Source organism: Echeneis naucrates, chromosome 15, assembly GCF_900963305.1.
Source record: "Echeneis naucrates chromosome 15, fEcheNa1.1, whole genome shotgun sequence".
NCBI classification, from domain to species: domain Eukaryota; kingdom Metazoa; phylum Chordata; class Actinopteri; order Carangiformes; family Echeneidae; genus Echeneis; species Echeneis naucrates.
In genome coordinates this window covers 5,807,034-5,828,965 of record NC_042525.1, presented here as the reverse complement: position 1 = coordinate 5,828,965, position 21,932 = coordinate 5,807,034, and the positions used below count along the sequence as shown (strand labels likewise).

The following is a 21,932-nucleotide window of genomic DNA, read 5'->3' as shown; positions in this document are numbered from 1 at the left end:
TCTTAATGGTTCTGGATAAACATTAGGAAACTAGTCTGTGTGCCAGAGATATAAAATCAGTCTGTTAATTTGATATTTGCACATGCAAAAAAATCCACCATCATTTCTCATTCTCATTTTCAGGATAAAGAGGCCTTTGTCAACGCTGCCAAAGATGTAATCTCCAACTGCCAGTCAGTGACTCAGTTCATCAGAATCATCGCTAACCACTGCTTGGATAAACAGTGCATGGTTGAACTGTCTCTCATTGTAGAGCAGATTCTCACCATTACCAACCAGCTCAACATCATCTCCAGGTCAGAGGAGCTTCTCACAAATCACACAGTGACGTTGGAAGAAAGTAACAATGAAGACATGTAATGAAACAATATCTTTGTTTAATTAGCGTCAATGCGGTAACACCTGGGTGTAAATCGTCTGATGAGATCCTGGTGAAGAACGCACAGAATCTACTCCAGACGGTCCTGTGTGGGGTCCATGCTGCAGAAACAGCCTGCATCACAGTAAATCTAACACAGCGACGAAATCACAAAGCAGTGGGTCCATCTCTGTGATACAGCTTGTGTTGATTATGTTTTGGGACTATGCTTTTATTCCAGGGGTTGAAGCAACCTGAGCCAAACTCGGACGGTGCAGAAGCTACAGCTCTGTGCTTCCAGTGGAAGAAGAACCTGGAGAACCATCGAGCCCAACAAACCTGTAACCCAGAGACTGATGAGTTGGGTTTGAGAAAAACCTCATCACACCTCGTAGCACCAAGTCTTATTTCAGCGGTGACTGTACAAGATGGATACAGTTGATGTGTGGTTTGTGTTTTGATATGCATATGACCTCCCACCGACAGCCAGCTAGCTCTTCTGTGGACTGTCATGGTCAAAGATTGTTTTTGCATGCCCTGATATTTCCCATAATATTGGACATGGATTCTCATATAAGATATTTCAACTTGGTGTTTGATTCTAAAGTAAAAGCAGATTATATTTTATCTCTTTATTTCTGATACTCATAATAAAATCACTGAAATGTGATGGGCATATGTGTCATTAAAATGTCATACAGTATTATTACAACCATAACCACCATACTAACAAGAAAAAAAAATAAAGCATTATTCATTAAAACACACTGTACATGTGATACAAAACAGGAATTTACAATGTGAATTATGAAAAAAAAAAAAGCTTAGTTTCAGTCAAACAAGCTCAACGTAACAGAACTTTTCATTATACTAAAATGCCAAGTAAATATGCCACTGGAGGTCGAAACCATTCATCCGACACACGCCACCCCGTATGACCTTATCTACAGTCAACTCCAAAAAGTTCTACAGAGAAAATAGGTGTAATGATCAAATTTTAAACACACACAAAACTACATCACCAAGATACTACCCTTGTATATTAATCCTTTGTATATTACACTGGCTTTTTTTTTTTTCCCATTACTTTTTATTCTGAATGACCATTTCAAAAAACAACGAAGGCCATTTTTTTGGGAAATGGTTCCTAACTGGTCACCAATGAGGGATGACAATCGTCAATCTAATTTAGTAATCATTTGTAGGTTTGCAAGTCAGAAAACTCCACAACAGTAAAACTTCAAAATATTTAAATAACAGTCCACTAATGTACAAAATTAGAAAATGAAGAGCTGTAATGCTGCAAAACTACAGAGCATTTCTTCTCGGCCAAGCAGGAAAATGTCATGTTGCACGAACAGCAAGCTAGCTTATTTGTAGAGAAATTAATTCATCAGTAAAAAGAAAGTAGCGATTTGTCATTTCTACAAACAAGAAGAGCCTACAGTTAACATCTGATCAGAAAAGAGCTCGACTTAGAAGTAAAAAAAATAAAAAAAATCCCTTGTTGTAAAAGTGAGACGACTTAAATACCTCTTGATATAAAAGTGTCTTGAAATAAATATGTGAAATAAAAAAAAACATTAAGAGAATTATGAAAATTGTGGTTTGATCTATTACTCAGCACTGTATCTCTGCAAGTAGAGTGAGATTAGTAAATGGCATATGGGCCAATCCTTAGTGACAACACAAGGTATTTCCTTTTTTTCTGATTGTTTTGAATTTACATCAAAGTTACAGAATGATAAAAAAGGACCTTCACATACGTACTGTGAAATGTGTGGTACACAAGATAATGTACATGGTCGCTTATATACAGAAATAAATAGATATATGTAAAGCTCAACAGAGATTAATACTTGTGTCTTTAAGAAACAAACCTTGAGAAACTGTTTTTATATTTCCACACTGGAGCTTACTGACAGAAAGGGGAAGCAGTGGGATCAAAGGTCTTGAACACATCTTTAAGCGTCCTGTCATCTCCCTCCTCCTCCTCTGGATCCTCTTGTTTTGGTTCCTCCTTCACAGGTTCCTCCACCTGCTCCCGCTCCTCCTGCTCCTCCTGCTCCTCCTGCTCCTCCTGCTCCTCCTGCTCCTCCTGCTCCTCCTGCTCCTCCTCCTCCTGCTCCACCTGCTCCTGCTCCTCCTGCTCCTTCCTCAGCTCCACCTCCTCCTGTGCCCCTGCTGAGCCCTGTCCTGTTAATTTGGCCTGCCTGGGGTCAGTGTACTGGGGTCGGATCAGCCCAGCCAGCGCCTGGATGGGGAGGTTATGAACTGCAGGGGGCTTGATAGGTGAGGTGGGAGGGGTTTTGGGGGACATTGAAGGTGGAGCCAGATCGGCAGCAATGTCTGTGCTTTTGGCCTCTTCGAAGGAGCCACTTCGCTGAGGTGGTGAGAGAGGTGGTGGGGGAGTATTGTCTCTCTTCGCAGGGTGTTTCAGTATACCTGCCTTTTTAGGGGGTTCAACTTGCTCCTTCTGAGCCTGCTCTGTTTGAATTCGAGGATCGTATAAACTGATGCCGCCCAGGATTGTAGTGGGACTCTCCAGCCCTCCACCAGAGGATGCCAGACGAGGGGCATAAGGCGGCAGCCTCTCAGGCTCCGGCTTGACTCGAGCAGCGTGAGGAGAGGAGCTGGAACCGGCCTTCTGTAGCCTGGGGTCCACAACTCCTCCCCCAGAGGACGGCTCTTTCTGATGCAGCTTGGAGTCCAGGCTTCCTGTACGTTTGAGTCTGGGGTCCAGAGTCTTTTGCTGGCGTGGGTCTATGGGCCTTTCAGCTGAGGGTCGAGACTCTAGAGACCCAGAGGGCAATCGAATACGTTCCTTCAAACGTGCAGCTAGCAGTCTGGGGTCAGATGGGGGCGGGCTGGAGACAGGTGGATGTTCAGGCAAGCTTGTTCGGTTCATTTGAGCATCTGCAATTAGCGGTGGAAGGGGAAGGTTGATGGAGTGTTCCTGTTTGGGCACAAGGGAAGGGATAAGGTCCTCAGGGGCCCATACCACTGTCTGAGCAAAAGCAGGCCGCTGGAGCAGAATGTCCACCCGGATGTGACTAAATTGCTTCAGCTGACAACGGGGGTCCCGCAGCACAGCATCAGGGCTGGCATCTAGAGGGATGAGAACCGCTCTGTCCCTGAGCTCCCTCTCTCCTTCATCATCCTCCTCTCCTGCGGGAGGTTTTGGAGGAACAGGGAGGCTCTGCTGGCGATAGGAACATGGCTCCATCGGTCTCTTTCTGGGGTCTCTGGATAGCCGTGGATCTGCAGCTGCATCCGACTCCTTCTTCACATCAGGGGGTCGCTGTCGGGGGTCTGTCTTCACACGCGGATCACTTGGAGGGGCCCTCTCCTTCACAAGTCGGGGGTCGCCCAGTGCTGGGGCCACAGGAACAGCCTGGGAGGGCTTGGGCTGAGACTGCTGCATCTCGCTCTGCTTTTTCAGAGATTTAAGGATGGAGACAACACAGCTCCCATCCTCTTCATCACTGGAGTACCAGTTTGTAGTTTCATCTGCAAAATCAAGATGAAATCATTCCTAATTATTTCTCCTCTCTTCAAAGCACTTTTCTAAGTGATTTTGAAATAACTTAAAATTGAGGAATTATTTTTTTTCCAAAAGTCTGTTTCTGAGATGATTCTGGGTTTTAATGGGTTTTTATTTTATCTCAGTTCATCACACCTGCTTTCTGTGCTTGGGCACTTACCTCTATTTGCTTTATCATCCTGAGTGTCTGCTCTCTGTGGCTCATTCCCCTGTGACTGGGTCAGGTGTAAAAATATGGCTTTCTGTACTGCTGGTGGTAAAGACTGTAACTGTGACTCTGCACCCATCTGCTGCTGGAGGTTCTGTATGAAGGCCACACTAGGGTCCACTGTAAAAAAAAATATAATAAACCAAATTAACAAAATATTGCAATTTCAGTGATAGTTAAAAAAAAAAAAAAAAGGTTTGTATCTACTGCAGAACCAATTTAATGCCCCACTGACCTCCTTGTTGCCCCACAGTCTGGTTTCGGAGAAGGCCGCCAAAGAACTCTACTGGGTTCTGACCCAATGATGGGAAGGGGAAAAGACTCTGCAGCATCTGCAAATCTGGTATTGGAGGGAACGGTGGTCTCTGCATGTTCATCTGAGGGCTGACATTAGGGACATTTCCATGGAAAGGTGGAGGTTGATTGGTGGGAACTGGTGGCTGCATTGGAAATCCATGCGGTGGAGGCTGTCCTGGGGGGCTCTGCGGCATGGTGGGTCCTGTGGCGTGACCCATGGGACCAGGTGATCCAGGGGGAGGAATAGGAGGAGCAGAGGGGCCTGCAGGCACAGCACCTCCACTCTGCGTCTCCTCTGACCCACTAAAGGACTGATTGGTGCCTTCACCTTGACTCTGGAAGTTGGATCCACTGAAAAATAAAGTGCACAAATAGCTTGAAGATGCGCTCCAAAAACTTGGACTGGACTTCATTTTCAATTCAGCTACAGTTTTCTTTGGTTACCTCAGAGCAATTTTGTGGACCAGATCCACAGTAGGTTGAACCTTGATTTCAAAAAGGGAGGGGATCTTCTTTCCTCCTTGGACAGAGGCCCCATCTGTTGGACTGCTCTGACCAGGTGTGGGCAACAATCCCACACCCGGAGGAGGCTTTGGAAGCGGGGCGATACCCTGCTTTCTAAGATCCTCCAGCTCCAGTTCGTCTTCACGGGCGTTCTCCTCTTCCGTGTTGATTATCTGATCAATGAAGCAGAAGGCATGAATAAGAATTACGTTCATTATTAGAGCCCAGTGGCCTCATGGCATGGTGGTAAAAAAAAAAAAAAATCTTTTTGCCTGACCTTATCAAGTAACTCTTTGGTCACATCAGTCAAAGATTCATGGGAGAATTTGCAGTTGTCCCCCTGATAACACTTGGCTCCCGTATGAAAAAATTTGCATGGATATTCATGTGCAATGACAGGTTAAGGAATTAAAAAGTGGAATCAAAAGCGCTCCATTCATTATTCCTTGCAGTCACCTAAATGTAATTAAAGACACTGTCAGTGTGAAGGATATTGTGCATGTAAATGCAATTATCTCCTTTACTACAGTATCCCTGTAGGTAAAATTTACAAAGCTCTTTTTTCTTATCTGGCACGACAAGCTCATGTTCAAACTTGCACTGTTCCCCCTGGATGAAGACAAAAATCATATTATCATTCATTCAGGAGGGCCGTCGTGTTTTCAACACATTTACATTGTTAATGCAAATACAAGCCAAAGAACATTACAGGTCTACTGTACCTTAATGCAGCGACCCTCCAGGAAATACTTGCAGATATATCTACCATTGTGTTCAACCGTGTGCTGATTGATAAACTCCTTGCTCATAATTGGTCTTTTCTTCTGAAAACCCAATGGATTTTTTCCTTCCTGTGAGAAAAAGTAAACAGTTTTCTCTTGTTCACAGTGTATTTCTTTATATAAAGTACAATTTAATTCTTTCTTTTTGGACTTATTGCAGATACTAATAAATATCTTCAATCAATAGCCATATGTTACAATTTGAATGCTGGGTCAGTTTAAAAAAAAAAAAAAAAAAAAAAAATTGCTTTTGATTAATTCTCCACAATGACTAATATGGAAAAGCTTAACAAAGGTGTTAAAAAGAAAACATCTGGCTGTATTTGCTGGGGTATATTTACCATTCCCATGTCTTCCATGCCCTGATCGCCTCCTCGACCTCGTCCACGTCCTCCCCACAGTTTGCCCTTCATCTTCTTGTTCTTGTTGAGCATCCCACGTCCTCTGCCTGGCCCGCTCCCTCGTCCTCTTCCCCTTTGCCCAACTGAAAATGACATTTTCAACGACGTGAACAGTCTTGAAAACTTATAAACTTTAAAAACTTAAACACATATACATAAATGATTGTGTGCATTATGCTTTCATACACTGTTGTTGTTTCATCCCCCTCATGTTTCCTCTCTTCAAGTGGTCCTTAATATGACGTCCCTTTCCCTGACTTGGGGATGCTGAATCTTTTCCCTGTTGATACTCGGACATGTCATCATCGTAATCATCCTCCTCGTCATCATAGTCGTACTTGTCATCACTGTAGTCGCTGTATTTGTCAAAATCGCTGCTCTTGTGCGGTGGGGACTTTTGCAAGTTACCATGGCCTCCTTTTGATTCCCGCCCATGCTGGTGAGTCAACAGTCAATGAGAAACATGTTGGTAGAATAATGTTTAAATGAAAATTACGAGTCAGCCCGTCAGCCATGCTGAACTCACCTGGAAGGGCTGGCCATCTGAGTCACGGCTCGATCCCTGGCTCTTCCTGTTTTTGGGCCTTTCTAGTCGGTCATAGTCAGAGTCATAGCTGTCAGAGCTGGAGCTGCTGGAGGGGGAGTGATGCTGAGAAAGATCAAAATATTGGATTGAATTTTTAATCAGTCCCAAGTTGTTCAAGTTCATGCCCTGCCTGCAGGAGCACTAAAAGATGATTTTATTATAAAGTATATAGGCAGCTTACTTTCTGTCTGTCACGCCTCCTCCTTTTAGACCGTCTCTTTTCTCTGGTCTTTTTGTATCTTTTCCTGGAGTGCCTGTGAGTCTTCTCTTCTTTCTCTTTCGCCCTCTCTTTTTCTTTCTCCTTGTCCCTCTCTTTCTCTTTTTCTTCACTCACTTCTGTCGCTTCTTTGTTTTCCTCATCAATTCCAATTCCTTCATCATCTATTTCTCCATCTTCTAGTTCACCATCCTCCCTAAAAAGAGGAAAAACAGTCAGTATAATGAGAATAAGTGTGAGGATTTATATGCTATGTTTTTTTCCAGTTGAAGACATTAATACATTTTTTGCAAGTCATCTGTTGAGGCTGCTATAGTAATTAAATAAGAAGTAAAAAAGGAATTACACAAACATTTTTGTAATGCCTTTGCCCTTCAGTTGGAACAAAGTATCAAATATCATGCCAGAAAATTTCCATTTTCCCTAAGCCTTCCCTGTATTTAATACACATTATCATCAATTCAAGCCTAGATCTTAATTTTCTAATGTCCTGAAAATCTAATCATGTTCAACCTCATGTTGAGAATATCTATGAGATGCTCTATTTTTATAACCAAGGTTATTCATTGTGGTGAGACAAAGACTAGTGAGGTGTGATTTGGGCAAATCTATGACTCAAAATAAAAAAAATAAATTTTGTATATATATATATATTTCACAAGCGATGACTATTCTTACTGAAAGAACAGAATTACAGGAACATGCGCTATCTGGCTGATAGCGCCTGAGCACACCCATAAGAATAATAACAATGACTGATAATATTTGGATTTGGGAAACAGCAGCCAGTAAAAATCCAACACCAGACACTGAAGTAGAGCTCTGTGGATGTTTGAAACAGATCAGTAACTAAGCATAATTCTGTAAGAAGTTGGGACACTCTTTTCTTAGTTTGCTGCAACAGCCATGGCCCACCATAGTGGACCATGTGCTGCTTCTGAAGGGCATCGTGTTCCAAAGATGGAAAGGTACATTTACTTAACACAGAGCAAGCATTTAATGTCAGAGCACATCGTAAAACGCGTGTTTGATGTACCATTTCCTATTAGCAATGAGAATATCTATTTCACCATTTCATGTTAATGTTTTTCATGACATGTAAATTCATCAGCTTTAAAAAAATAAATAAATAAATATATATATATACACAGCAAGTAGGTGGAGTAGGTGAAACAAAACCATTAAATAAATAAATAAATAAATAAATGTAAAATATGTCCATCCACTGATCCAGGGCTGTTTGTCAGACATTTCCTCCTACCACACCACTTCCACCTAAGGCATCAACATGACACCCTCAACAGCAAAAACTGCCATTATATCTAAACTCCATCTTCACTTCAGTTAAAGTAGGAGAGATGTTGAGACCCAACATGAAACACTTGCCTACTTTAACATTTTGAGTACGATTTTTCTTTTTTTTTTAAGTGGTATGAAACCATCTATTCTTATTTCTGTCTCACCCGTAATTAGAGCCAGCTCTGTACTGATAAAAAGCAAAGGCAAATGTCAGACATAAGGATTCAAAGAAACAGGAGTCTAGTTATTCTACTGAATAATATAGTAATACTACAAGCTCCAAGAAACACAATCTCCTCACTGAACACTAAAGTCATACATGAAGTTCCTGATGGGTCTTTTCCTGACCATTTAACTTAGCTCTTCAATCAGAGGCCAAAGTCTGTAAGAACTGACAACTAAACACCAGCTGACCCTCCTTTGGCTGAAACTGGTCCTGTTGAGATTACAAAGCAGTGACCCAGGAGATCTACACCCGGGGTGAACCCTGTCAGCAGCCAAGCAGCTCTGCAGTGCACCCGGTAGGGGGAGTCAGCACGAGGATAGGCGTGGCGCCTACATCACGGTCATCTGCATAGTCTCCTGCAGGTGGCAACAATGAAGCCATGAATCCTTCCCAGAGCCACAACGACACACACGACGAGGTCTGCTATCTTGCATGGAAATGATCATGGATGACTCTTTGTGAACACGGAGATGGGATATCTAGGCTATTTTGGATAGAACTATACCAAAGAGGCATGCAAAGATTTCTGAGAGAAAGAGAGATAGAGAGGGGGGGGGGAGGGGTAGAGGGGTGGAGGTGGGGGTGGAGGGGACCGTGGAGATGGCTCTATACCCTGCAACTGATGGTTAAAAGAAGAAAGAAAAAACAAAACAGTAACACAAGCATGTAGACCCACAGCACTGAAACGGACAGATGAGCGTATTAACAATTGCACAAGATTGTTACTCGACCTTTCATCCCCTGCAAGCTCAGAGTCTGTCATGTTTTTGTCAAGAACAGGGGCTGGGGGACTGGAAACAAGGCTCACAGAAGCCATTGGAGAACGGATCTGCCTCCCTTCTCTCCGGTACCAGAGTGAATTAACACAAGTCACTCAAAGGAGACGTTGGGTAGTGAGAGATGCTGGAAGATTTCAGACTGGAAAAAACTCACGGTGTTACATGTCTCGACAGAGACAGTAAACAGACACTCTCCTCTTTCATATCAATGACGTTTTAACTCTGTGAGCGCAGCTTGATACCCCGCTTTGCTAATGTCCCGTCGGTTGACAGCTGCCATGGTGAGATAGAGGAGACGGAGGGAGAAACAGACAGAAATGTAACCATGCTCGTTGATTTCAGCATCTTCATGGGTTTTCTCAACAGGGACATCATCTCAAAATGGCTTCTGAGTGCTGCAACACATTCCTCTATTATGTATCCCTCTACGTATATATAGTCCTGCCCGCATCAACCGAACTTGCTTTCACCAAGCCCTCGTCGGCGATTGGTCAAACGTCGTTCTGGAAACGAGAGCTCCGATTCTTATTGGTTCAGAGCAACGTCCGTCATGTTCAACGCTTACACTAGTGAAGTGTGTGCGACGCTCCCGCTTGTCCGCGGCTCTGAATACGCGACAGTTTAAAGTTTTTAACGTTTTAACGGGAAACACAAATGTGTCACGGTCAAAACGGCCGAGTTTCAATTGGAGGGGAGACGGGGTTTTTTTTTCTCTCTCTCTCTCACTCTCTTTCCGGCCATTTTCCTTGTTTTGATACGTTGGCGGGCTCCGAGGCGCGCGCACGCACACTGCTCGCTGTGCTCGTGCCCGTGCAGCCGCGGCCAGGCGCCATCAGGTGTCGCTCGGACTCCGCAGCATCGACTCCGATCAGGACTTTGTGTAACACTAACCAGCGAAGTGCACGTCCAGCAGTGTGTAACGCCTGCAGTGAATAACACAAATTATTTCCTTTTTTCCCTAGTCCACAAAACAACGTATCTGAGATCAGGAATGGTGCATTACAGACAAACACCTTCTGCAGCTGCTGAATGAACTTAATATTTTGAAGAAAGTTTTTTTTTTATATATGTAAATTCAGTACAAAATCCATTCATTTCGTTTGCAAAGAAAAATGAAGCAATCGCTGTAATTTTCTTTTAATGATCACGTAAACAAAAATTAAAAAAAGGCCCACTGCCTGATATAAGCGACTTCATATTGCGTGAAAGATTTTTTTTTTTCGAGACACATCTGTGAAAAAGGGGGAAAATTCTCGGTGGGAGGGATTTTTTTGCTGCAGGAAATTTAGGTGGCCAGCAGAGCTCAGAGGCTGAAGTGTCCAGGAGCGGAGACAGAGGCAGAGACAGGAGCGCATCTCTGTCTCTGACACCTGATGAGCATCTTCCCAACTCTGTCAACTCATCTTCAGCTCATTTTCTTTCGGTGTGGTTTGGATGTTAACGGAGGAACTTATCAGGAAAAAAATAAATAAAAAATAAAAACAAAAACAAATCAAAACAAAACAAACAAAAACAAGAAGGAACACCTACTGTACCGGCTGAAGTTTCATTGCTGGAGTTTAAAGGGATGGCACCGTCTTTTGAACGCAGGTGTTTGCTTTTGCTTTTTTTGACAGTAATCCAGAGTGGCCATGCTGCCGTTCAGGTAAGACTCATTTACGAACAATATTTTAAATAAACAAGTCACTTCTTCGATAACATACTTGCAGCTTATAAAAATATCAAGTATGTCACCGTATTTAATCATTCTTATATGGATTCCTAATATTTTACTTCTTAATCAACTAAATATGATAAAATGTTTTTTTGCTTTGTTCTGTCTTTATAAGCTGGCTTCCCTTAATTGCAGATGTCACATTTTAAGTTTTGTTGGGCTTGAGAGCACAGGCTACAGTTTCCGCTGGAGAAATGACTTCATACTTTGTGAATAAAAAAAAATAATAACATCTGGATATGAATCCTCTCATGTCATGTCAGCTATTGGCATTTCCCCTTCCCCTGGGGCAGGTACCAAACAAAGAGTAGAGAACTAACTTAACTACTGCACAGGTCCAAACTAAGTGCACAGTGTGACTTTTTTTTTAATGTATGCAAATTAGTGGGTGAAACACAAACCAATTAAAATGCCAGTGCAGGAATTTAAGGCATGCTGCCCAAAGAAATTGTTCCAATGAGCATGTGATTAATAAAACCCTCCAGAAAGGATTACAGGCACTTTCTGTGAGGAACTTTGTCATGGCTTGACAAGTTTTCTCCTTCAAGTAACTGCTAGTGGCACCCATGCTGTTTTCAATCTGCCCATTCGGGATTAATGAATGAGCATATGTCTTCCTACCACCATGCAAAATATACAGAGGAACAGCATTTTGGACGTAGGTCCCACTGACATCTGCCAGACAGCTTTTGTCCAGCTGTGCCTGCCACTGGAGTTGTGGTAGTAAGTGGAAAGCGGTGAGGAGAGAGAAGAGGAGAGATGGTAGGCCTTGAATATCTCAAATGTGAGTGCAATGAGGTCTTATGGAAAAGAGTGGTAAAGTGATGTCATTTCAACTCATGATGAGTTACTGTATCATGAAAGGACAATAAAAAAAACCCACCTCACTAATCAGTGTTACATAATGCATTTTAATATCAATGAAAAATTTAACAGCCAAATGCCTACCAGTGATACGGATTTTGTTTCAATGACATCATGCTCCGCAGCTGCACATTAACGTCCATTAACTGCTCATGTTTTATATTTATGACCATCTAGCCGAGGAAACCTTCACTTCTGTGCTTGTTTTTCTTGTTGGAAAGTCGTTGCGCTTACAAAACATTTTGCCAAGACTCTTTTATGGCTCTTAATTCTGCTCATGCTTCCTTTCTCAGACATGCATGGATAAGCACCAGGTAGTCGGGGTGCTCCGTCAAATGGAGAAGTTTCTGAAAGGCCAGGAGATGCGATTTACTGAAGGTCTCAGGATCATGAAGTCAAAGCTGGCAGCCCTCCAGAACTCCGTATCCAAGTTACCTCAAGCAGACCAGTCAGCTGGTTAGTTAGCACGCACTTGTTCATTGTCATAATCACTGTTATTGCCATTTTACTTACCGCAGTGAGAAAAGAACAGGTGTTTTCACTGTGAGCTCTGTATGGATATAATGTAATGGATAAACCTTTATATCCATGCACGATGACGGAAGTCAGTAATTGAATGAATATTCACTCTTCATTTGACAACATTTGAAGACCATTCAACAGCTTGAAGATAATCCACAAAAAGTTTTTTCAACCCATGTCAGTAAAGAACTAGAGATTCCTCTTGGCTTGTGGGATTACACATTCATCCAGCAGTGCAAGGCCATCTCAGTTACTGAGTTGGGCACTCGACAGGGGAAGTGGATTTGTGGAATTGTATTGTTTGGCATCGGACAGTCAGGCTGATTTGTTAGTGATGGACGAGTGCAGTCCATAACTCTGAGGAGAGTGCTTGGCAAGACAGAGAGAAGCTGATATCTTACATTTGCAGCAATGAAGGCAAAATAAAATAAATGCACAACCTCCTTTAAATACAAAAGTATCTGGATTTAGTCACTGTAGTTTTCCCTTCTTCTTTTTTTTCAAACCAATTAATTACATAGTGCACGCACGTTTCTTTCACAGTGTGACTCCATCAATGGCACTCATTCGGGTCAGACGAAGGCACAATGAGACAAAATTGGTGATTGTATGAGCCGGACATGGTTGAGGTCTGGCATCTCAGGATGTATCTGAAATGTGCTGCTTTGAGTTAAGGTTGAAAGAAAAGGAAAGATTTTTTTCACAATCCCTGAACGATTTTAGAAGTCAGAAAGCTAATCTATTCAGAATGTTACATAATGTAATGGCGTTATATATTACACAAGCACTCAAGTTTCCCGAACACGCAACATGGCATAGCATCTGGCTTCTGATACCATCCTGATCTTCTGTTGATTGACTGTAAATGAGGCCTTTGAATCGCTGTTTCCCACGAAGGCTCTCTGCTGCCCAGTGGCACGTGTATGTCCCCAGGCACAGAATGCCAGAGGATGTAGGGAGGCTTAGTCCACATCTGACCAGCCTTCCCTGTCTCTCCCACAGCTCCCCCCACCTGCCCCTCCCTGGAAGCCCCGGCTCACGGAACCAAGTTTGGCTCAAAGTATTTTGTCGGACATGAGGTCCATTTCACATGTTCCCAGGGCTACCAGCTTGCTGGTTCCGCTACACGTGTTTGCCAGGACAACGGCACCTGGACCGGCATCGGTGCCATGTGTAAAGGTGAGTCTCACTGGGAGTTATAGGTTGCTGAGCAAGACAGAGTAGTCCCAGGCCTATTAATCTGCCTCAAATGCTCATTTAAGTCAATGCGTTCTCATTTCAGCTGAAGTATAGCTTCATCACAGAGCGGGGGCTTTTTACCACCATTAATTTCTGCACATACATTATTCATTGCTGGGGAAAACTACACACACTCATTTAGTCTGAAAGGGTCCGCAGTCCAGAGGCCAAACCGAGCTCCTCACACACATTCACACAGATAACGTGCAAAGAAAAGAGCCATTCTTTGAACGCTCTGGAGCTCCTCAGCATACTGAATGAAGCCCTCGTTAAAATGGCATTAAATGTCTCTGAACACTGAAAAACACCTGCACTGCATTCCACTGTGGGGTGCTTTCCCCTCCAGGTTTCCAGTCCTGGTGAACAGCAGTGGCTGGGCTACTGTAAGATGCCATCCACCCCTCTCCTCTTGCTCATGTTTCCCCTTTTCTTTGACAGCAGTCCCACTGGACGGGGATAGGTCCAGACATTATACCCACACCATGGTCTGATAGCACAGAAGTATGCTAAGCATGCTATTGAAAAGCCTCATCGGACTCTACTGGTGGCACTCCTCCAAAAATTCCAAGTGGCGCACTCAGTTGAACATGTGAACATTTGTTTGCATTGATGGTTAAACCAACATGAGAAGGTCTGACTCAACACAGTATTATCCCTGCTCATGTTTTTCAGCCCAGCACAAGAGGTCTAAATTTAGTCCTGGCTAAAAGTACTATCGACAGTGTCTGAAAACTTTAAACTTAAAAGGAGTTTAAAAATATTTAGTGGATTGAAGTGGGCCTTTTCAAGTTATGGCCCTGTGGTGGCCCCTGGGGCAAGTCAAATAAACATTAAAGGGATTGGTTATCATCCAGTATACTAGGGCTTCAGCTCAGGAGCTGGAAGAGGTGCAGGGACCATCTGCACAACTCTCAGAGCTGGCTACAGAAACAAATATAACAAGGCATGATGTACTATTTATCCAAGGGCTTCCTAACGATGACCAGTTAGGGCCATTTTACCTTCCGTTGTCGTCAGCGGTTCCAAGTGTTTATTTAATATGCACATCTTTCATTCACTGATGGTTAACTATGTATGATCTGCCACAAAAAACACAATAAATTTAACACTATTCAGTGAATGAGTGGATTTAAAACTTTACACTCTGCCTACAATATGTACTAAGAAGTAACAATTGTCACAACATTGGCCATTTCCAACACTACACACTTTTACTCACTGCCAATTGGCACACGCTATATTGGAGATGGTAATAAGTTGTTAAATTAGCATGAACATTAGTAGAATTACTGTTAACCAAAAGAAAAATGAACTTTTTGAAGTATTGACAAGTACAAGTACTTAAATACCTGTCTAAATCTTTAAAACAGCTTTTCTAATTATTTGAGTCTTGTATATTTTACAACATTTGAAAGTTATGGATAAAACACAGCACAGTCTGTACAAACTAGCTTTAAAGGTCCAGATGGATTTTCTTGAATTACACGTTAATAATGATAGTCATTAGCGTTCATAAATAGAACTGTGACTTTTCCACAAATGGAATAAATAAAAGGGCATCTATGCCTAACGGTTGACATCGCGTATCCATAATTACAGTACCAGTTTTTCATTCTGGAGTATCAGTTATCAAACCGGGTAGTCTCACAGTTCCACTTTATGGATGAATGGTAGACAGGAAAAACTCAAAGAGGCTCTTTCATGTTTTTTGTCTGTATTTCTTTACACACCCTTTTAAGCTGCTTCCAGTGAAACCTGAAGCAAATTCTGGTCTAGTCTTCTTTTTTTATTTCTTCATTTTTTCATACTCTTAACTAATCTTACCACTTTTATTTCATTATATTGTTTGAGCTGCAGACATGATTTCAACCGGGTTTCTTATTCAATTTCATTTCAGGAATATTTATCTTAAAAGGAAGTAGCTCAAACGTGACAGGTCGAAATATTTACTCTTTCTTTGTGTTTCTTGGGGCAAGTTAAGATCATTCTCTCTTTCACTGACAGATATAAGCGAGTGTGCAAGTAATCCCTGCCAAAACGGAGGCACCTGTGTGGAAGGTGTTAACCAGTACAAATGCACCTGCCCTCAAAACTGGAGTGGCTCTCATTGCCAGCACCAAACCCAGACAGGTCAGTACCACTGAATGGTCGTCAGGTAGTCGAACTGAGATCAGACTACTGCGTATGTGTACAATATGTTCCGCTTTAGGTCCAACTGTAGCGGTGCTCTTTAACTTTCATATCTTCCTCCATGATCCAGCGCCACCTGAGTGGAGTGTTGTGAATGATCCAGCGTTCAGCCGAAGACCTCGCTGCGCACAAGTGAACCGAGCCCAGCACTGCAGCTGTGATGCCGGCTTTCATATGAGTGGCACCTCTGATAACAGTATCTGTCAGGGTGAGCTGCGATCAGCTGTTACTTAACTGATACCTGCGGTGACATTCTCCCCTTTTGCTGATCTTCCTCACAGGGAGGCCGGGTCAGACACGAAGGAGTTCTCCCAAGCTGGCCGTCTTGTTCAACGGCATCGCTACGGGGCAAATAGCCGATGTTTGATCCCCCAATACCTGAATCTTTTGCTCCTTATGTGATTAATATAGTTACAAATGAGAGTAATCTGGAGAGCCAGTCTGTGAAAAACAAAATAATCCTCTCGAGAAGTCACAAGCTGATTAGTACCCATTCAGCTCACAGTTCAGCTGTTTTTTAAGGTGTAATTGGTTAAGTAACGTTTTGAAACAAGAATTTTCATTCAGTTTCTTCAAACTTGTTTATGTCCCAAAGGGTCAAAGACTGGTGGTCTGAAATACCACAACGTGCCAGGGCTCCTGTTGTAAACTGCCTGAGGTGCATAATTACACAACTCACAAAAACTTGCACATTTCTGTCCGTTGTTTACACAGATGTAAATGAGTGTGAAGTGTATCGGCTGGACCAAGGAGGGAAGCTCTGTGTCCACGAATGTGTGAACGTCCCAGGCTCCTACCACTGCTCTTGCCCCAGCGGCTACAAGTTGCTCCCAGATGGGCGGAGCTGTGAGGGTGAGTGACAAGAAACAACAGAGGACAAAGGCTCATTCACAGGGATCCTGGCTGCATATCCAGCTGGTTTTGCAGCCCCAGTGAGGGATACCTGTGATTTAGAAAGACGAGGAGCCTTTAGCAGCCGAGTTTTTCGTTTCTCCAGAGGTGTTTAGTGGCCCTGCAAACCTCGGTGCCAATTTCATTAGCACCCTTGAAGCTTACAGAGCCTGCCAGTGGAACAAATGACCTCACCCTTTCCCAGCAGAAGGTATCTTTAGGACATGAGGCATTTGTGGGAGACTAAACTGAAAAACCAAATAAACAATCACAGCACAGCGCCCTCTGCTCTGACTGTGGTAACCAGGAAGCAGGGAGTCAGTCTGGCAAGTTTCTCCTTCCCCGCTTCTCATTCTTACATGCCTCTGCTGTTTTGTCTTCCAGATGTGGACGAATGTTTAAGCCAGCAGCACAACTGTAGCCGAGGGACAACTTGTGTCAACACGGGTGGAGGCTTTCAGTGCGTCAATCCAGAGTGTCCCCATTCTCATGGCACCATCAGCTATGTCAAGACATCTCCTTTGTAAGTGGATCCAACTTTCAAATGACCACCTGCCCTTAAATTAGAACCAACTATGAGAAAGCTCTGGCTTAATTTGGTAGTTTTGGCCATCATCATTAATAACATTAGTGTTTCCTTGGTAACCGTAGAGATCTAGCCTAGGAGAAACTGGAACCATAACTAAGACTGCTGTAAGTTTCCATCACAGTTTACCCCCCAACCACCTGGTTAAATTTTGAGTGCAGTCACTTTTAGTTTCATGCTCATATAAAGTGATTTAGGTTGTAGATTGTTGTATCCTTATAACCTCATCCTAACCCACGCCCCAATGTTCCCAGAGCTCGACTGTTATCATGACTAATTGAAATTATGACAACAGGAAGAAAGTAGTTGTGGTTACAGCTGTATTATAGCGGTTCTAATCGTTCCGGAGAAAGGGCATGTGTGCTCAGCAGAACTTCAATCGATGACATAATATTTTGTTCTTCAAAACCACGTAGAAACTCTGTGCACCGGCCAAATGTTTGGCGATATGACCACTTCCATCTCCCTTTGCCAGCCACCAGCAAGCTGCCTCTTTTAAAAGCATGAAACAAAGCTCTGTCTGATTCTAGTGAACCATCAATGTGGTGAAATGCTGCTGAGCTGCCAGAAAAGGGGATGGACAAATGTGGAAAAAAAAAAAAGAAACTTGAAACAAGGAAGAAAGTCAAAAATTGCCAGAAGCCTGTAGCAGTGTCCCAATTCCACTCTACAAACTCATGCTAAGAAGGTTTAGGGTTTTTGATGCATTCACAATAAAAAAGTGAGTGACTGAATGATGTTTACTTCCAGGTGTCAGTGTGCTTACTAGGTCAATTTTCAACTGCTGCAGCTCGAATTCTGGTCCGTGTTGCTGCATCAACTTTTGTTTGTAACAAAAAAAGTGACAATTGTGATTTAACATTTCAGGGCACTTGACCTCGAATGAGCTTTTTATGTATGTGTGCCTTTCTCCTTTACTTATTAACACTTTTTCACAGGGCTAGATCAATTATGTAACCATTTCTCCATGACAACAGTTTAGCACATGAAGAATGGAAACCATTTACAAAATCGTCTTGTAATGACCCCAGCTTAATATTAGCTGCATTTTTGTTTTGCAGTCAGTGTGAGAGAAACCCCTGCCCCATGGACAGCCGCTCTTGCCACCAGGCCCCCAAGACTCTGTCCTTCCACTACCTGTCTCTGCCGTCCAACTTGCAGACTCCTGCCACACTCTTCCGTATGGCGACGGCAGCAGCCCCTGGGCGCACGGGGCCGGACAGCCTGCGCTTTGGCATAGTGGGCGGTAACTCTCGAGGAATCTTTGTCATGCAGCGTTCAGACAGACAGACTGGTGAGCTCATACTGGTCCAGCAGCTGCGCGGACCGCAGGAGATCACCATTGATGTGGACATGTCTGAGTACAGCGACCGCATTTTCCAAGCTAAGCATGTGGCCCGGGTCCATATTCTGGTTTCACCTTACAACTTTTGAGACCCGGGTCTGGAAGGAGAAAAGACCAGGCACAGAAAGGTGAAGAAGAACAGGAAAGGGTGTGTGTGATGTGCACTGATTCAACTGATACCCTTTCTTCATCCCCTATCAGAAATTAATTTCTCCGAGCAGCCAGTCGCAGGCTGAACATTTGTTCAGTGGCCAAATTACCAAAAGAGTTGGAGAGTGATGGTGTTTAAAGTGGTAATAGACAACTTTTCTCCTTTTTTTCTACATGGCATTAATGGTGGCACCATTGTCACAGACAGGATTATATATAACATAATATAGTGAGCGTCGCCACTGCTCATTTTAGAAAGGTCACCGCCAGCAGGTGTGTTCTTTGCTTATTCTTTTAAATGATTTGAACGTTTGTTTTTGGTTGCAAGAGATAGTCAGACTGGTGACTGGCCTGAGCGAGAAAGGACTCTAGGAATCCCAACTTGATCTTAGTCTGATAAAGACATAGTAAAGCACCTGGTGCCTTAATAAGAAAGCAGATTTAGTAGAAGTGAGGCCAACTGAGTGTCAGGTCTTTCTATTGATGGCCTTTGGGCTGGATACCAGGACAAATCCTGGTGCACTGCACCTTGTAAAGTTTTTGTCGGCCCAGTCAATCTCTTCACCGGGTCTCTCTGCAGTCCCTGCGGGTGCAGAACTGAATTTCTTCCCCACTCTGATCATGGAGCTGTCCATTAAGTGGAAACCCATCTGAGGTTCACTCTTGTTTTATCTTGGTTTCTGTAATTCTTTGCCTCCGTTGTCATGTAGAGTTTCCACAGTTACTCTAGTTGTTCCAGCATTCACTACCCGAGGAAATAACCGATTGTTACTAGGGAAAACAAAAGCACTACCCCCCTTTAGTTACTAGCCCCTTTAGTTAGTGGAAGATATATTTCTTTCCTCCTGCAAATTGAGCGTTCCTATTTCCCTCTTATGTTTTATGCTTTGCAACAAACAACATTGCAATAGTGAAGGCAAAGCTCGTGATGTTATTATTCTATTGCTATTGCGCTATGAAGCAAATAAACATCATAAAAAGTTACAACAAACAAGTTGTCTATTTCCACTTGAACAGCAAAGAACAAAGACATCATGGATGGATATTATGAGCTATGACTATAGATGTTTGACTGAATGAGTCTGAATGCATGCAAAATAGCTATAGAATATATAGCTATATATATTTTTTTGTCTTTGCTGATGCTTAATGTTTGTATTTTTATGTCTATCACAGGTCTGTAGCTCCGGGTCAGGCCCTCGGGCTGATGCACTGCCTTTACTTTATTGATGATATACCCTTTGAAGACGTTAGTGCTCCTGTGGCTCTAATTTATTGGAAATATTGTCAGTTTTTACATTGTAACATACGTTGCGCCTCATTTATCTTCCATCATATACTGTATATTTGTTTTTGGTTTTTTTGTACTAGCTTATTTCTTTTCAGGCACCAGTCATTATACTAAGAGAGGTTTCTTTTGAACAGTAGATGCAAATCTGTAACTGGGTATATTTTCTCTATTACTCGTTTTCTGTATATTACCCAGAAATAGCTTCATTATATTCCAAATCATAGAAGATTTGGCATGCTTGCCAATGCACTACATAATTTATCTGGAATGTTAATTGTCTCTGCATAACTGAAATAAAGTCAGTCCAACATTTCACTATTTGTTAGGACCGCCTGGCTTGACGCTCAACAGTGTGCTGTTAAATGTTCTCAGGGCGTTGCTCGCTCTCATTCTTCGTCTATTAAGAGTGAATTTTAATGAGTGACGCACAAGCCGACACACAGCTGATAGATAAACACTGGAAATGCATGAAAGAACGGAGGGGTTGGGAGGAAGCATGTCTGCTTTATAATATTTAACCCATCGGGGCAGCAGCTCACAGATAATACTGAAAACAGCATTGCTCCTCTGTTTTGGAAACAAAAAGGAGGAACTAACTGTCCCATTTCGAAATCATATCTCAGTGTTACAGAAAGAGGAGACTAATGCTCCCCACATGTGTTCTGTTGACTTCCTTCGCTCCTCTCCCATCTCCATCCAGGGGTTTACATTGCAATAAAAGGGGTCAGAGGAGATGCCTGCTTTCAGGAGGGAGTGGACGGCGCAGAGTGCTTTGAAAATGACAACGCGTCTTAACGGTGGGCCTAATTTCCTTCAGTCACCAGACCAGGAGCGTTCACATTGCAGGCCTTTGTTTCAGGCTTGTGCTCAGGCCGTTTGATGTTCACATGTTTCATCCATTCTTGGGCTGAAGGATTTTGCCAGAGACAATTGGACAGCGCTGAGCTACATAACACAAGCCATTTGCTGGAGAGTAATGATTAAAATATACAGTCAGGGCCTTGAGGCAAAGCCAGCATAGTGTGGTTTATACTCATTTTATGTCAGAGCGATAGAAACACTCTGGTCTTCTTCTTTGAGCTCATGGTGACTCGCATGCGCCATCCGTAGGAGCTGAACAGACCAAGAGAAACAGAGTAGTGCAATAAATGATGAAGCTGATTATTTCTTTTTGATCCAGTGTAAAGTCTCCTGTGATTTGTTAGCTGTCAGAGGTTGAACTGCCAGTTGAAACCGGCACAAAAACAGCAAAAGTCTGGTATTTAGCCTCAGGGCTATATAGCGTGTGTTTATCCTCTCTGTGTAGCCGGACTTTAAAGCTCCTGGTCACATGCCACCCGCAAAAAAAACACAAAAAGGAAGAAACAACCTCCATATCAAAAATTCCTGAAATTCCATGGGGCAGTAAAGTTTTCCTAAAACATCTTGAAACGTTGTCCGAACAAACTGAAAAGGCATAAATCAAGGAGAAATGACACAGCAGAAATTGATCCGCAGCTAAACGTAAGAGAGGAGGGTGCGTTAGACTCGAATGGAAGGTGCTGTGGAGGAATTTACTTCTACTTTTCTTATGCAGGAGAGGGGAGAGGTTGTCTGTGGATCATCTTTCATGTGGGATAAATGTTTGGAGGACATCCAGAAATATGTGAGAGTTATAGGAAAGCAGAGTGACGGTCCGCTTGTCCAGGTCTCTGAAGAGGCCTATAATCCATTATTACAGGCCATAATAATGTCATATTTGTATCTGATGCAATCTTTTTAACCCTAACCCTTATGAGTAAACAAGGAAGGGTTCAAATTCAAATTGAAGTGGAGTTTTACACCTGGCATGAAATCATTTACACGTTAAACCAGCTCCGAAAGAGAATTCATAATCTTGACATGGCAAATTCATCAGCTTATTTCCATCCTCCTGGTCACAAGCCTATTAAAGGCTGAA

General features: G+C 42.9%; 2 protein-coding genes across 5 annotated transcripts; one reads left to right on the top strand and one right to left on the bottom strand.

The window, feature by feature from the left end:
- Positions 1–1,393: 1,393 nt before the first annotated feature.
- Positions 1,394–9,621, bottom strand: zc3h6 (zinc finger CCCH-type containing 6). Of its 3 annotated transcripts, none has more exons than XM_029521748.1 (12): positions 9,154–9,621; positions 6,862–7,093; positions 6,621–6,743; positions 6,281–6,530; positions 6,035–6,177; positions 5,634–5,762; positions 5,406–5,520; positions 5,189–5,298; positions 4,852–5,084; positions 4,346–4,758; positions 4,063–4,230; positions 1,394–3,868 (listed from the first exon to the last, which is right to left on the bottom strand). In XM_029521748.1, the coding sequence occupies exons 1-12, from the start codon at positions 9,237–9,239 to the stop codon at positions 2,274–2,276; spliced, it is 3,597 nt and encodes a 1,198-aa protein (XP_029377608.1). In that variant the 5' UTR covers positions 9,240–9,621; the 3' UTR covers positions 1,394–2,273. The 3 variants fall into 3 exon arrangements, with proteins under 3 accessions (XP_029377608.1, XP_029377609.1, XP_029377610.1); XM_029521749.1 differs by having other exon boundaries at positions 9,356–9,621; XM_029521750.1 differs by having other exon boundaries at positions 9,444–9,621.
- Positions 9,622–10,498: 877 nt separating this feature from the next.
- fbln7 (fibulin 7) lies at positions 10,499–20,302 on the top strand. Of its 2 annotated transcripts, XM_029521258.1 has the most exons (9): positions 10,499–10,846; positions 12,073–12,235; positions 13,304–13,480; positions 15,545–15,670; positions 15,801–15,938; positions 16,445–16,582; positions 17,006–17,144; positions 18,269–18,680; positions 19,879–20,302. In XM_029521258.1, the coding sequence occupies exons 1-8, from the start codon at positions 10,769–10,771 to the stop codon at positions 18,639–18,641; spliced, it is 1,332 nt and encodes a 443-aa protein (XP_029377118.1). In that variant the 5' UTR covers positions 10,499–10,768; the 3' UTR covers positions 18,642–18,680; positions 19,879–20,302. The 2 variants fall into 2 exon arrangements, with proteins under 2 accessions (XP_029377118.1, XP_029377117.1); XM_029521257.1 differs by having other exon boundaries at positions 18,269–20,302.
- Positions 20,303–21,932: the final 1,630 nt, after the last annotated feature.

Bases quoted from the DNA above. Each gene is read 5' to 3' on its own strand.
- zc3h6 (XM_029521748.1), bottom strand. From the start codon at position 9,239: ATGGCTTCTGTGAGCCTTGTTTCCAGTCCCCCAGCCCCTGTTCTTGAC. The intron at 7,094-9,153 runs GTCGAGTAACAA...TCCTCTTTTTAG, and splicing joins GAGCTTGCAGGGGATGAAAG to GGAGGATGGTGAACTAGAAG. The intron at 5,763-6,034 runs GTAAATATACCC...TTTTTCTCACAG, and splicing joins GCATGGAAGACATGGGAATG to GAAGGAAAAAATCCATTGGG.
- fbln7 (XM_029521258.1), top strand. From the start codon at position 10,769: ATGGCACCGTCTTTTGAACGCAGGTGTTTGCTTTTGCTTTTTTTGACA. The intron at 15,671-15,800 runs GTCAGTACCACT...TCCATGATCCAG, and splicing joins CCAGCACCAAACCCAGACAG to CGCCACCTGAGTGGAGTGTT. The intron at 17,145-18,268 runs GTAAGTGGATCC...TTTGTTTTGCAG, and splicing joins TATGTCAAGACATCTCCTTT to TCAGTGTGAGAGAAACCCCT.